General features: G+C 46.7%; 1 protein-coding gene across 1 annotated transcript in view; it reads left to right on the forward strand.

The window, feature by feature from the left end:
* Positions 1-1,393: 1,393 nt before the first annotated feature.
* Positions 1,394-12,871, forward strand: part of AGO2 (argonaute RISC catalytic component 2) — a 47,651-nt gene continuing 36,173 nt past the window's right edge. Inside the window, 1 exon segment of the mRNA XM_083145256.1 lies at positions 1,394-1,649. Coding sequence (XP_083001382.1) covers positions 1,628-1,649 — 22 coding nt within the window. The 5' untranslated portion in view covers positions 1,394-1,627.

A 12,871-nucleotide genomic window follows, 5' to 3' on the forward strand; every position in this document is an offset into this window, starting at 1 on the left:
CAGATTTTGCACCGTCTACTACCACATCACAGTGGGCAAATCATTTCCCAGTTTTTAACACTTTACTAAATGGATCACGTTTATGAGATCCACAGGTAAATATCAGTCGCGGCATGCATGGATACCCCTAGCAGCTGTACGTGTTGAAATTGGTTGTCCTCCACCCCATCTCCGCGACATTCCTTCCTGGTGACAAAATGTATTTCCATTCAAGCTGAGTTTTTCAATTATTTTCCAGGGACATTTTCCACGGTGTCATTGTAGGTTTTCCAGTGTTTTCATGAGCTGCGGAGCACTACTAATATCATGTTAGAATTACTGGTCAAAAGAATAGTGCATATCCATACGTACCAACTTTTTTATTGCATTAAGTAGGGACAAATGCGCATACAGTACACAGAAAATGGTGTGATGTCAGGGGTGTGCCCAGATCCTTTTTTGCGCTGCCCCACCAAACTCTTGGGGTAATCCAAATAGCCACAATTTACTTGTTAGTGTGAAGAAGTGCGGCTATGTGCCGCACTAATGGTGTCGTTACCACAGAAAAAAGGTTGAACTGATAAAAAGGTCACATGACCACCATCAGTACAAGTGGGCTCTGGTTTCGGCTGGTGGTCTACTCAAAAAGTTTGAGATGCAATAGGTCAACAGGTTGATAGGGTCAAAAGGTTGACATGCAAAGGGTCAGCATGCAAATAGATGGACAGCCTCAAAAGGTCAACATGAAAAAAAGGTAGACACATGACACGGACGACATGAGTTTTTTTTTTTAAATTGGCATAGATAGAAAATATAAGTGTGCCGACCGCAGCGAGGCATCGAGCCCGACCAGCAATGGTACACAATACACTAATTGGGGATCAATGTCGACAGTTGTTGACATTTAAACAAAAAATGGTGAAAAAGCTCATGTCTTCCTTTCATGTGCCTACCCCTGGGTAAGTAGGGGGGCACATTTACTAAAGTTTGAGTTTTTAGAAGTGAGATGTTACCCATAGCAACAAATCGGATTCTACTTATCATTTATCAAGCATAGTCTAGGATACTAGCCAGAATCAAAATTGGTTGCTATGGGCAACATCTCCCACTTATGAAAACTCACACTTTAATAAATGAACCCCGTAGAGCACACACCAAGGCCGCAGATCCAGAGGCACACTCCCGCAGACATTGTAGTCCCCATTTAGGGGACGCTTCCCACCACAAAGATGGCGGCCGAGCACAAACAGGCCGGCGTTGGCCGAGTAACCGTAACCGCCGGGCTGGCCACGCCCCCTTATTTACCCGCCCTTTTCCCCTCTCCTGGTGACGTCAGGAAGACCGGTCCGTGTGCCCTCCCCCTTGTGCAGACGCAGCCTATAGGCGCCCCGGTCGCCGCCTCCTGACGTCACCACCCCGCCCTCCGCCTAGTTTTTTTTTTTATTTTATTTTTTTTTCTCTCTCCCCAGCAATTCATGTCGCTCCCATCACGGAGACGGCGGCGGCAGAGTGTGGACGGCCCGATGGAGACCTGAGTGCCGGTGGGGGAGGGGGGCAGGCGCCGCCATCATTGTCGACCGGGGATCGGGAGCTTCTCTCTGGGTTTTTTTTTTCTACACGCTTGGAGCCTGCGGGTGGTGGAGCCAAGATGTACACCGGAACCGGCCCGGGTGAGTCCTGTTTTGAGTGGAGGAGGGGGTGTCTCAGCGTCCATGGTGCCGCCTCAGGATGAGTCGGGTGGGGGTGGGGGGTTAACGGTCGCGGCGCGCGACAGAGGTCCCGCGCGGGGTGCTGCTGGGGCTGCTGGTCACGTGCCAGGCAGCAGCGGCGCCGGGGGGCATGCCGGGAGCAGAAGGCCTGAACTTTGCCAGCCACTGTGTTGGTTGGCAGCATGATGTCTCCCCAGTCTCACAGTGGGGGTGGGTACAGAGGCTCGTACCACCATGCTGGGGTAATCCACCTTTGACCTAGAACCCACCCCATCACCCTTTTGGAAAGGGCAGCCAGTGCCTGTGATGGTGGTATTCCCCATTCATGAGCCTCCCCCTTCCTATATACTGTACACTATATATGTTGGATCGGTAAATCCTGGATATGTGGCATGCTGTTCCAGATCTGTCAGTTTTGCACTCATGGCAGCGAGGACTGGTTGCATACTGCGTGAAATGCGCTGCGTAAACGTTTGGCGCAGTTGTAGGCTGACAGAGTAAGGTCGCAGTGACTAGAAAGTGGAATCTTGTCAAGCGAAGTTTCTACAGATTGTTGGATTTTTTTTCTTTAGTGTCATGTGACTACTATAGCAACCACAGTCGCATAGCTCAGGGGCTTCAGAATGTGCCTCTGAGCACGCCATGGTGCAGTCTGTGTGGTTGGTCCCATAACGTGCGTTGGACTTGCTACAGTGAGTAGTATAAGCAGTTGGTCCTTTAGGGAAAGTCCCTATTCCATGCTGTATATGCTTGCTGCCACTAACATGGGGGTTAAGCCGCTATAATAAACTCTCCACGTCAGTGCTTATTTTCTGAGGTGAAGTCTTGACCCATTGTCTGTACAGTGCGTCTTGCAGTTGGTTGTATCCTAAAGCCCCATACTAGCTAAAAGATATAGTTTGCGAACGATAATGTCAACAATTTCCGTTGAACTCCCATGTGAACGATCTAGCACGTACACACTGAGCGATATTGTTAATTATATCGTTCAGTGATGACATTGGGTTCCCCATCTATACATGCAGTCATTGACTGCATAGTCAAAATTGAGCTCTGTGTACGGAGGACATCGTTAACAACATTGAGCGTACACACTGGACAATATTACAAACAATATTGCTTAGAAGTGCCACAATAAGTGATATCATAGTGTGCCGAGGGCTGTAGCGGTACAGGGTGGTGAAGTCTACACATGACATACTTTGACATGGCTAAGGTCAACCGGGTTGGATAGTTGACACAAAGTCGACGTGCCGTATTTCATGCTCTACCATCTACTAGGGCATGGAGGGAGAATAGAATAGTGTAGAAAGCCACTGTGACCGGAGCAGGACGAGCGCAGCGGTCCATGCGAGGGGGACGCAGTACACTAAAGCTGTGTACACATGGTACAATATGGTCGCTGAGCTTGCTCCTGCAATCAGCTGTCTCCCTCTGCAGCTCCCCCGGCAGAGTCTCCTGTTCATCAGAGACCATCTCTGGTCGCTGATTAAAACTGGACACTGAGCAATATATTGTACCGTGTGTACACAGCTTAAAGCTCCGTACACACAGGGCGATTGGTTACTCAGCCATATATAGCTGATGAAAATGAGACGCTTTGCTGGGGGAAGCTCCTGGTCGCAGGTGCAGACCGTCGTCCTGTACGCATGAGGATATGGTTGAATATGGCCCATATTCCCAGTGATTTTGGCAGAAATCACCTGTGTGCACGGGGCTTTAGGCAGTGGTGTTCATTTCGACATTCAGGACAAGTGGAAAAGCCATGTCGACCTACTGCTTATGTCATCCTTCCAACACTGTTGACCTTAGCCGTGTCAACTTTAAGTCACGTCAACATTCTGTGGTCGACCCAATGACACATACATGGCTTTAGCATGAGCTGATGACTTGTGTCTTGTGCGGTTATTGCTTGGCTGTTACTGGTCGGAGGTTTATGGCGGCAGGAAAAGATGGACGAAGAGATACTAAACCCTTTCCTAGGCTGCAGGGGTCCCAATGTTCAGTGTCTGTCATCAGATGGCTGTTTGTAGGTATGTGGTCCCCAGAATGGCTGTTTACACTATATGTGTAATAAATAATGACCACATTAAAAAGCTTGCTAGTGCTGCAATAGATCTATTCTTAACTTTGACTTTCTATTATTGTATTGCATTAGTGTGCACCACTGCCTATCAGCAGCTCTGTTGGAAGTACATACAAAAGTAGAGTACAAAAATAAGTAACAATGTGTTCATGCATAAACTGTGTTATGCAAATGCTTCCACGGTAACCACAAAACCGCTGAGCCTGTGGCATCTGGCTGGTTCAGAGCCTTGCATTACCGGAGTACCAGGGGGTGGGGGGTGTTTATAACAGTGGGCAAGGGAAGAGGGCCCCACTCGGGAGCGTTTGCCATCTACAGGGGAGTGGCAGGCAGATGGGTGACACACAGGGGTGAGTCAGTGTGCGGGGATGACTGGGTGGGTTAGGAGGAGAGCCCAGTAGACTTTCACAAAATGAAAGGTTAGATGGTAAAGCTTTTGTTCTCTCGTGGCACTCAGGGTGGTTATGACAAGTTTTTTGATTTCTAATTCTACATTAAAACAACATAGCTGAGCACTTAATCACTGTTCCATCGCCACAGGGATCACAAGGATGTTCCTGGGTTTGTTGTGTGTCCTGGAAACCGCGCAGTCACAGTTAACTGTCTGTACATTGATTTCTGTGGAGAGGAGCGTTCTGGCCCAAACTGTATAATGACATCTCTGCAGTGGGGCTAATTCCCAATCGGTATTTTATCTGGGGTCCCTGAACTCCGGGCCACTGATAGGAATCCTTTCAGGATCCACCGTGTCATTAAGAATGTTCCACCCAGCATTGAATTAGAAGTGTTCGGGAATTACCCTTTTAAATGTTCCGTAATGTATTCAGACGCATACAATTGTTTTGTAGCTCCACCAATGTAATTGCCGGGAAGTTACTGCTGCAGATAGCAAGGCCTGCAGACAATGGCTGTGTTAGTATATCAGAGACTGGTTTTGGCAGGTGTTGGTTACTTAGGGCCTTAGAAAGGGAACTTGAGGTTATTTCTGAAGTTACAATGGAACGATGGTTGGTAACTCGTCCCTGGGTCGATAATGACTGCTAATGGTCGACAGGGAGTAGGGTGACACCTAATGGTCCATATACCCTAGGTCGACATTGACAGAAGGTTGACACAAGTGTATGGAGGGGGGATGCTGCATTCAGTGGCATAGACCTTGTTTGCCTGCTACGTCTATTTCTGCTCTCAAATCTGCGTTAAATTGCGAGAACACTATTCGATTCACTGTCATTTTCCTTTCGGTTTATTCAATATGGTCCATATAGTATCAAAATTGACACCGACCGAACTGTATGTGCACATCAGTAGGTCATAAGACACCGTGCTCGATTGCATGGGGATACAGGGCTCTTGTTGACATAGACACGTTGGTCACCTATATGAAAGATGGTGGAATGTTGGTCTGTCCGCACCTAACTGTAATTTGTGATGAGTCCAGTAATATGTCGGTGTAATTCCTGTAATGAGCATCCTGGTGTTAGTTATCCTTTGGGGTGCACGCATTCAGCAGATAAGGCTCCTGTTCCCTGCTGGCTGGCAATGTGAAGCATGCAGTGCGGTGTAACAATGCCTTCTCCTGCCCTGGAATACTGGCAGCACAGGAGGGATGTGTTTGCTGAGCGTTTCACCAAGTGATTAGCATTGTGAGAGCCCAGTGTCAGGAGTTATCTGAGGACAAGCACCAAATATGGTCCTAGCTGTTCATTCACAAGACTCTACCTTGTACAATAATGCCATCTGCTTTCCACGGGCTCAGCTGAGCTATTGCAATGTGACTTGTGGCAGGCCAGACGCTAGATTAACAATACTTCTAATATCATTATACATCTAATATAGATTCTATTTCTCCCCAGCTTTAGCGACTTGTCTGTTCAGTTCCTGATGTGTGTACTTCCTGTGTGTGTGGGGAGGGGGGGTGTAGTATGCCTCCTGACAGCAGCAGGTTTTGGGAGCCACCAAAGGCTTAACATAACATTTAACATAAAAGCAATTGGTAGCCAGAAATATGACCTAGAATGGTCGGCATGTTATTTGTCAGCAGTACGCAGCCCCCCCCCCCCCCCCCTTGTCTTATTAGAACACCAGCCTTTTCCCTGCAATGTATGACTTCACCATATAATGGCATGACGCATGTTATGTCTGCCCAGGTGCTTCGACCCCCATTACACCTAACCGCATATGATGGTTGTCTGAGCTGAGCAACCTGCCTTGCCAAATTTAGATTAGTCTAATAGGGGCCTGACAGGTGATGGCGAGCGAACGTGGTACACTTTTATAGTGTCCATGTCTGCAAATTTCCATATAAACACCAAAAAGTGAAACGTTGGTAATTTCCATACCGTCCACTTGATCCACACACCGGGCGCAACAGTTGAATTGAATAGTGCTGGTGCTTTCTTCCTGGCGCTATTTACTGCATGCTGAATTAAATCGACCCCAGAGATTAAAAGAAGTGATTTGTTATTTTTCAAACCAGCGCAGCCCTTGTCGCTGTATGCCAGGATGGGGGAGAGGTAGTGAGGCTTAATTGCATCATTGCCTGGTACAAAGTGTCATCAAGCTCCCAATTGCAGAAAGTAATGAGGGGGGAGTCTGCCCCCTCCCGGTTACTCCTCTTGTGTTGTGGACCAGCGTGACGCATCTTTCAGTAATGTGGATTATGTTCTGACGGCAAGTCACACTTGACCATAGAACTGCGCGGAATACAACTTTGTTTTTAATGTTCCTGGAATTTTTGTTCAATGCTCCCTGAACTACGGAGGGAAATACAGATCAGCAGTGTTCTGGTGCATTCACTGATCAACCTTCCAAAGGGTTCCTTGCCTGTTTCCCCGCTGCTAACAATGACAAGTGGGCCCCTTACTACTGGGAGCTGGCCTTTTGTGTGATTAAAATGCAAATGCCTTCGGCCTCTGGCGTGCTCCTTTCCTCTGTGTGCTACAGGTATAGGGCTGGGCAATTAGCTCTGTACAGGAAATAGTTTTGGGGGGTTAGCAGAGCTATGTAGAACCCCAGTGCATATTATGTTTGGGTGTTTCTTGTATATACCTTGTTTGAAGGATTTATGTCATTTTTTAATTTGGTCCCAAATCCTAGCATTTAGGATTGTGATAAGTATTTTCACTCTACCCCTATGCGTTCCATATTACACCATTTGCTCAGATGTTGACCATGCCATGTTGACCCAGACCTTTTCACCGGGAAGCGGTTTATGTAAGCTTTAGAAGTACCGGGAATCGCCTCCAGAGCAGTGATGGGAGTATTGGCAGAGTGGGGCTGTTGTGTTACCCATGCAGCTCTGTGATACCAGCGGCGGATACTTTTATACATGATCATCGGTATGTGAGTATATACTGCCGTGTAGATGGGACATTGTTTCTTTAGTCCTGTAATGACCACATTCTGATTTTGTGTAACGTGGGCAAGTGCTCTGTTATGGACTATTTCTGGCCTTTACATCATTATAGTAGCTTAGAACGGCACGGGACTTTCTCTGGGTTTGCAAGTGCAGCTCCAGCTTGCTGATGGCTTGTGGCAGGTGCCTGGCGGAGGTTATCTGACCCCTTCCACTCCTGCCGTCTTGTAGAGGAGCTCAGTGCTGCTGGCATGTCCGTGTGTGTAAGGCAGAGTGCAAACAATCCTTTCGTTAAGTTTAAGGACTAGATGCCCCTAGGATTGGGTCATTTGTACTTTTCCAACCATGTAGGGTGACACCCCCTAAGTGACATGCTGAGTAATCTGCACCTACTCCATGATACAGACTGTGTGCTGGGGTATTGACTACATGCCCAGATGATAGAGGTTATGGTTAATGATAGGGTAGGTACACACTATGCACAATGTTATCTTGCGGATCGTTAACGCAAATCGTACAGTGTGTACGGTGTATTAGGTGATTCCTCTATACATACTGTATTTGCTGGTGTAAAAAGACTACTTTTTTCACCTGAAAAACATGCCTCCAAGTGGGAGTGGAAATGTTTGGGGGTCGTCTTATACGCCGGCAAATACGGTAATTATTCACAGGCCCAATTAGCTATTGAAAAACTTTGCTGATGACTTTAGGCCGGTATCACATTAGCCCTGATAATTTTTCTGCCTAAACGAAGAGGTGAAATCAGTTTTATCCTATTAGACCATTTATTTCCGCCACGGAATGTGCCACTATTCGGCAATAACATGTGGGATTGGCATAAGTTTCCAGACCCATGTCTTATGCGGGTGTGAAGTGATTACTCAATAAGTGCCGAGATCGGGGGGGGGGTTCAGGACACTGCATCGGGGCTAATGGGATTGCCCCTGGCCTACCTATTAGAAGAGACCGCTACTAAGCGTATCCCCTTTAATGTGGAAGTTTCTCAGCTCCTGTCACTTGTGCGGTTGGAATGTAAATGTGTGAGGCGTGATGTAGGTGATTTTCCAAAGTTTATGTTCATGGTATTGCAATAAAATAGGATGTACCTGTAACCAACACCCTCCCCTTTACAAAGCACTTACTGCAGTGGTCTTCAGTTTTTGTTTTTGGGTCTTCCTGTTTTTGTATTCAGCATGCACGATCCGGAGATTCTCGCCCACTGCAAAATATTCTTTCTATGTAGGTTTTGGGACATGAGCTCTAAAACGCCATCATTTCGGCTTTGTACACATGTGATAAAAGGCAGACGATATGCACGATAACGTTATCATTCAGTGTGTATGGACGATAACGATGCACCCTCCTGCTGGATTTTATCAACCCCCTTTTCTCATCTGTACATGCAGTCAGATTTTGCATGTGTTTATGACTAGGTGCATATCGTTCAGTGTGTACAAACGATAACGTTTTCATAAAATAAGATGGTCAGTGGTAAAGCAAATCTTAAAAGCACATGCAACCTGCTCCCAATCCCAACTGATCTGACGTCAGATCAGAGGACCAATTCCCCCATGGCTGAGAGATTGCATACAATTCATTTTACAATCCATTGAGATTGTATGATTGGGTGCAATGTCTTTCGGATGTATGGCCACCTTTAGAGACGTGCCATGGGAGCAGGGCACTGCTGGACTGAGCACCAGCCTTCAGTAGTTTTTTAATTTTGTTACTGTATCCTTATACGTGGAACCTTGGCAGAGTCCCTTCCCCACTTAGTACAGAAGTGGCTTCCGGTCTCAGGTGACCTGTTCGCAGGGAAAGACCTGTTGGGTCTTACAGAGAAGTGCCTGCCACGCTACCCACCGCCAGCTGCTCCTGGGGTTTCTCATTATATTGATGCCTGTTCCTGTGCACCAACAAGGCCAGAGATACTATTATCTGTTCAGGATGGAGTCCTTGGCCTCTATAAAGGATACGTATCCACATCTGGGAATCGCATCAAGAATTCTTGAAGTTCGCGAATCTGCAACATAATTTCCAGTTTGAGGCTCTGTCATCGGCACCCCGAGTATTTACGATATTCATGTCAGTTATTCATGTCCGTCAAGATCGCCCTTCTCAGTTCGTGGGGAGTAATGATCGTGCCATATCTGGACTATCTGCTCATAAAGGCGCAGTCAGAGCAGGTTTTGTATCATGTTGATCTCGCCTATCAAACACTAATCCATCGTGGTTGGATTGTAAACTTCAGAAAGTCTAATCTCATTCCTTTTTCAACACTTTATTCCTGGGTATGATTCTGGACACCCAACAGAACCTGGAATTTCTACTGTAAGACAGAGCCCTTGACATTCAGGCAAAGGTGTGTCAAGAGCCACAGGTCTCCCTGCACTTGTGCACTAGTCTGTTGAGGAAGATGGTGGAGGGCTTTCACATCTCTGCCTTTCGGTCGATTTCACTCATGATCATTCCAATTAGAGATTCTGAGACAATAGTCTGGATCTCATCTGCAGCTTCATTGGCTGATCTCTGGTGGCTGCAATTTAAATATTCCCAGGCCAGTCGGAGCTTAGCAGTTTTGGGATTTTGTAGTACTGACGATGTGCCAGCCTGAGAGGTTGGTGAGCGGTGGTTCTCAACCATCAGCTACAGGGTCATTGGTCCCTGCAGGAGACTTTTTTTTGCCAATAAACCTATTGGCACTTCGGGCCATTTAATGCCTTACTAGAAGCCTCTCCTTTGATCCGTAGCAGTGACTATTTAGTCGGACAATGGTTGCCTACATCAAAAAAACCAAAAGCATACAGGGCCATGCAAGAGACAGCCAGAATCCAGAGGTCAGCGAAACTTCATGACCCTATCCTTTCCGCAGTGTTCATTCTGGGGGTGGACAATTGGGAAGCAGATTGGCTCGGTCAACTATCTACAGCCCTGCAAATTAACTCTTCATCCGGAGGTATATCAGCAGTTGGTTCATCATGGGGTTGACCAGAGGTGGACCTCATAGTGTCCAGACACAACCACCAGGTGCCTCTATATGTTTCCAGAACTTGAGATCCAGTAGCAGTGCAATAGATTCCTTTTTAATGTTCCCTTGGCCGTACAGTCTAGTCTGTTTCCACCCATCCCTCTTCTCCCAAGACTTCTCAAGCAGATCAAGCAAGAGTCTTTCGGGGTTATTCTAGTGGTTCCTGATTAGCCATGTGGGGACTGGTTTTTGGTTCTTCATCAACTTCGGATCTTCTGCAGCAAGGGCCATTCCTACACCATAATCTAGCTCTGCGATTTTTAATGGGGTGGCTGTTGAAGCTGAGATTGTATGGCACAAGGTCATTCCGTAGTCTTATTTACCATGACGCCTTGAGCTCTAATGCCAGTCTGTAGTTTATTATCTTATGTGGAAGACTTATGTAGCCTATTGTAAGTGTGAGTATCGCCCTACATTGACTTTTCAGTTAGCACGATTACTGCACTTTCTTCAGAAAGGTTTATATAATGGTCTTCGTCTAGGCTCACTCAAGGTGCCGTTGTCTGCATTTTATTTATAGTCTTTCAATCTATGTTGGCTCTTCTTCTGGAAGTTCTGAACTTGCTCCAGTAGGTCATACGATTCAACCACCATTTGTTCCACTGACTGCTCTGTGGGATTTGAAGTTGGTTCTTACTTTTCCACAGTCATAGTTGTTTGAACCTTTGGAGTCAACCGATCTGAAGTTCTTGTCATGGAAGTCTATCCTTCTGCTTTAGCATCGGCTCAACGTGTTTCCGACTTGAATGCTTTGTCCTGTAAACCTCCACATATCTTACCAAAATAAGATTTTCGAACTTGCCAATAAAGCGGTTTGAGTCCAGATACTGGATGCCATCCCCTGTTTAGTTATGTTCTAGGTGTGTGTGTGTGTGTGTGTGTGTGTGTTTTTTTTTTTCTCTCCTTGCCTTTTGTCTCCTTTCAGCCCTGTTTCTTAGATTTGAGGGCTTGTGGGTAATTGAAAGGGAGTAGCTCCACACTTCTGAAGTATTTTAAATTGGCAGCTACAACTGACCACCCCTCCTATACCCCCAGTGTAAGCACCTTCCAGTGTTTCTCCTGTTGAGAAATGGATTTATCAGGTATGTATGTATGTATGTATGTATTTATGTATGTGTATCATTAACCACTTTCTGGGGCTCTGTGATCTCTGCCATGCAACCAGTGAATCTCAGAAAGGTCAGCTGATGGGAAATGATCTAGCAGCCACCAGTCACAGAGGGACTTCCCAGTCCGGATCCCGATGTCGGGCTAATGACTGTCGGTACCCTATACCACACCCCAAATGTGTACATGGGGTTTGCTCATACCATTTCAGATTGCAATTCCGACCCGGGTCTGGTGCATTCACACTAAACCTGGGTTTAACCCTACTTACGGTTAAATTGCCTGGTTGCTCGACCCCAGGTTATGAGATGAATGTTTATGAATGTCACTCATACCTCTCAAGCTCGCTGCCTAGGTGTTATCCTTGACTCTGAACTTTCCTTTGTACCCTACATTCCATCTGTCTCCACATCAAAACCTAAAAAAACTTTTTAAAATTCGCCCTTACCTAACACAAGATACTGCAAAAACTAATCCACTTTACCCTTTATAAACCGCCAGTTAACAACCCGACAAAATAACGGCATAACAGTAATGTCCGCACTGGCGGCTATGTGCAGCCGGATAGAGCAGTGTTGAGCTGATTCGTAGGGTGCCATATAGTGGTCCCCGGCATGCGCAGCACGTTAATTCCTCCCACAGAGGTGAGGCGCAGCATTTGCATTTTTGTTATATAGGATTGCATGTTTCTGGTGTCTCCCAGTGTTGATGCTGGTCCGTTTTAATACACAGGAGTTGCAATGTTTGGTGTATGAGCTACAATGCTTTGAGATAGACATTGGTATTTGAGTGGCAGCCGGCATGACCATACAGTCTATGTAATCCTTCCTTTTTTTTTTTTTGGAAGAGGGGTTTGTTGGTGGTGGAACACAAACATAGTATTTACACTGTAGGGATAATGTAGAATGAGTGATGGAGTCTTTATATGTGGCAGGGCATGCTGAGATGTGTAGTTGTACAGCAGCTGGTGGGCACATGTCGTATGCCCCTGGAGTAAAGCTGGGTACACATCTATACAATCCCTGTTTTCTTGCGAGCGGTCGTTCGACCATACACGCGACCGACCGTCCACGAACACCAGCCGATACACACGTAAACACCTGTACAATTTTACTTGCGACGTCCGATCTACTCCCGTCCAAACAATTGCTAGAAAAAGATTGTACCACTGTACACACTCTCGATTGTCCTTGTCATTGCCTGATGACACAGGTACTTGTCGTGCCACGTAAAGAGTCAAGTCCGGCAAACCGCTCTGAAGAACGGTGTATCTGGCCGTCTAGATGTAGTCAGCCAGCAGGGTGACTAGGGTCAGACATTCGCCAAATAGCACACCCCAGCTGTTGGCCGTATGTCTGTTCCTAGTCACCCCACCGGCTGACTACATGCTGTGCTGTAGGAGAGATGCAGCTAGTCAATGCCCACATGGGCGTTCCAGCTTTGGGAGTAGAATCGCAGGAACGGCAGCATATCGATCGTGCGTACACACTGCACTTTTGTTCCGATATGGGCCCGTCCAGTCGGATGAATATTAAACAGCACTGAACCTTCGAACGACCGAGTATGGATGGACAAGGACGTTTTTGGACGTTTATCGACCGTACAGA

This window comes from Crinia signifera, chromosome 5, assembly GCF_055691185.1.
Source record: "Crinia signifera chromosome 5, ASM5569118v1, whole genome shotgun sequence".
NCBI lineage: Eukaryota > Metazoa > Chordata > Amphibia > Anura > Myobatrachidae > Crinia > Crinia signifera.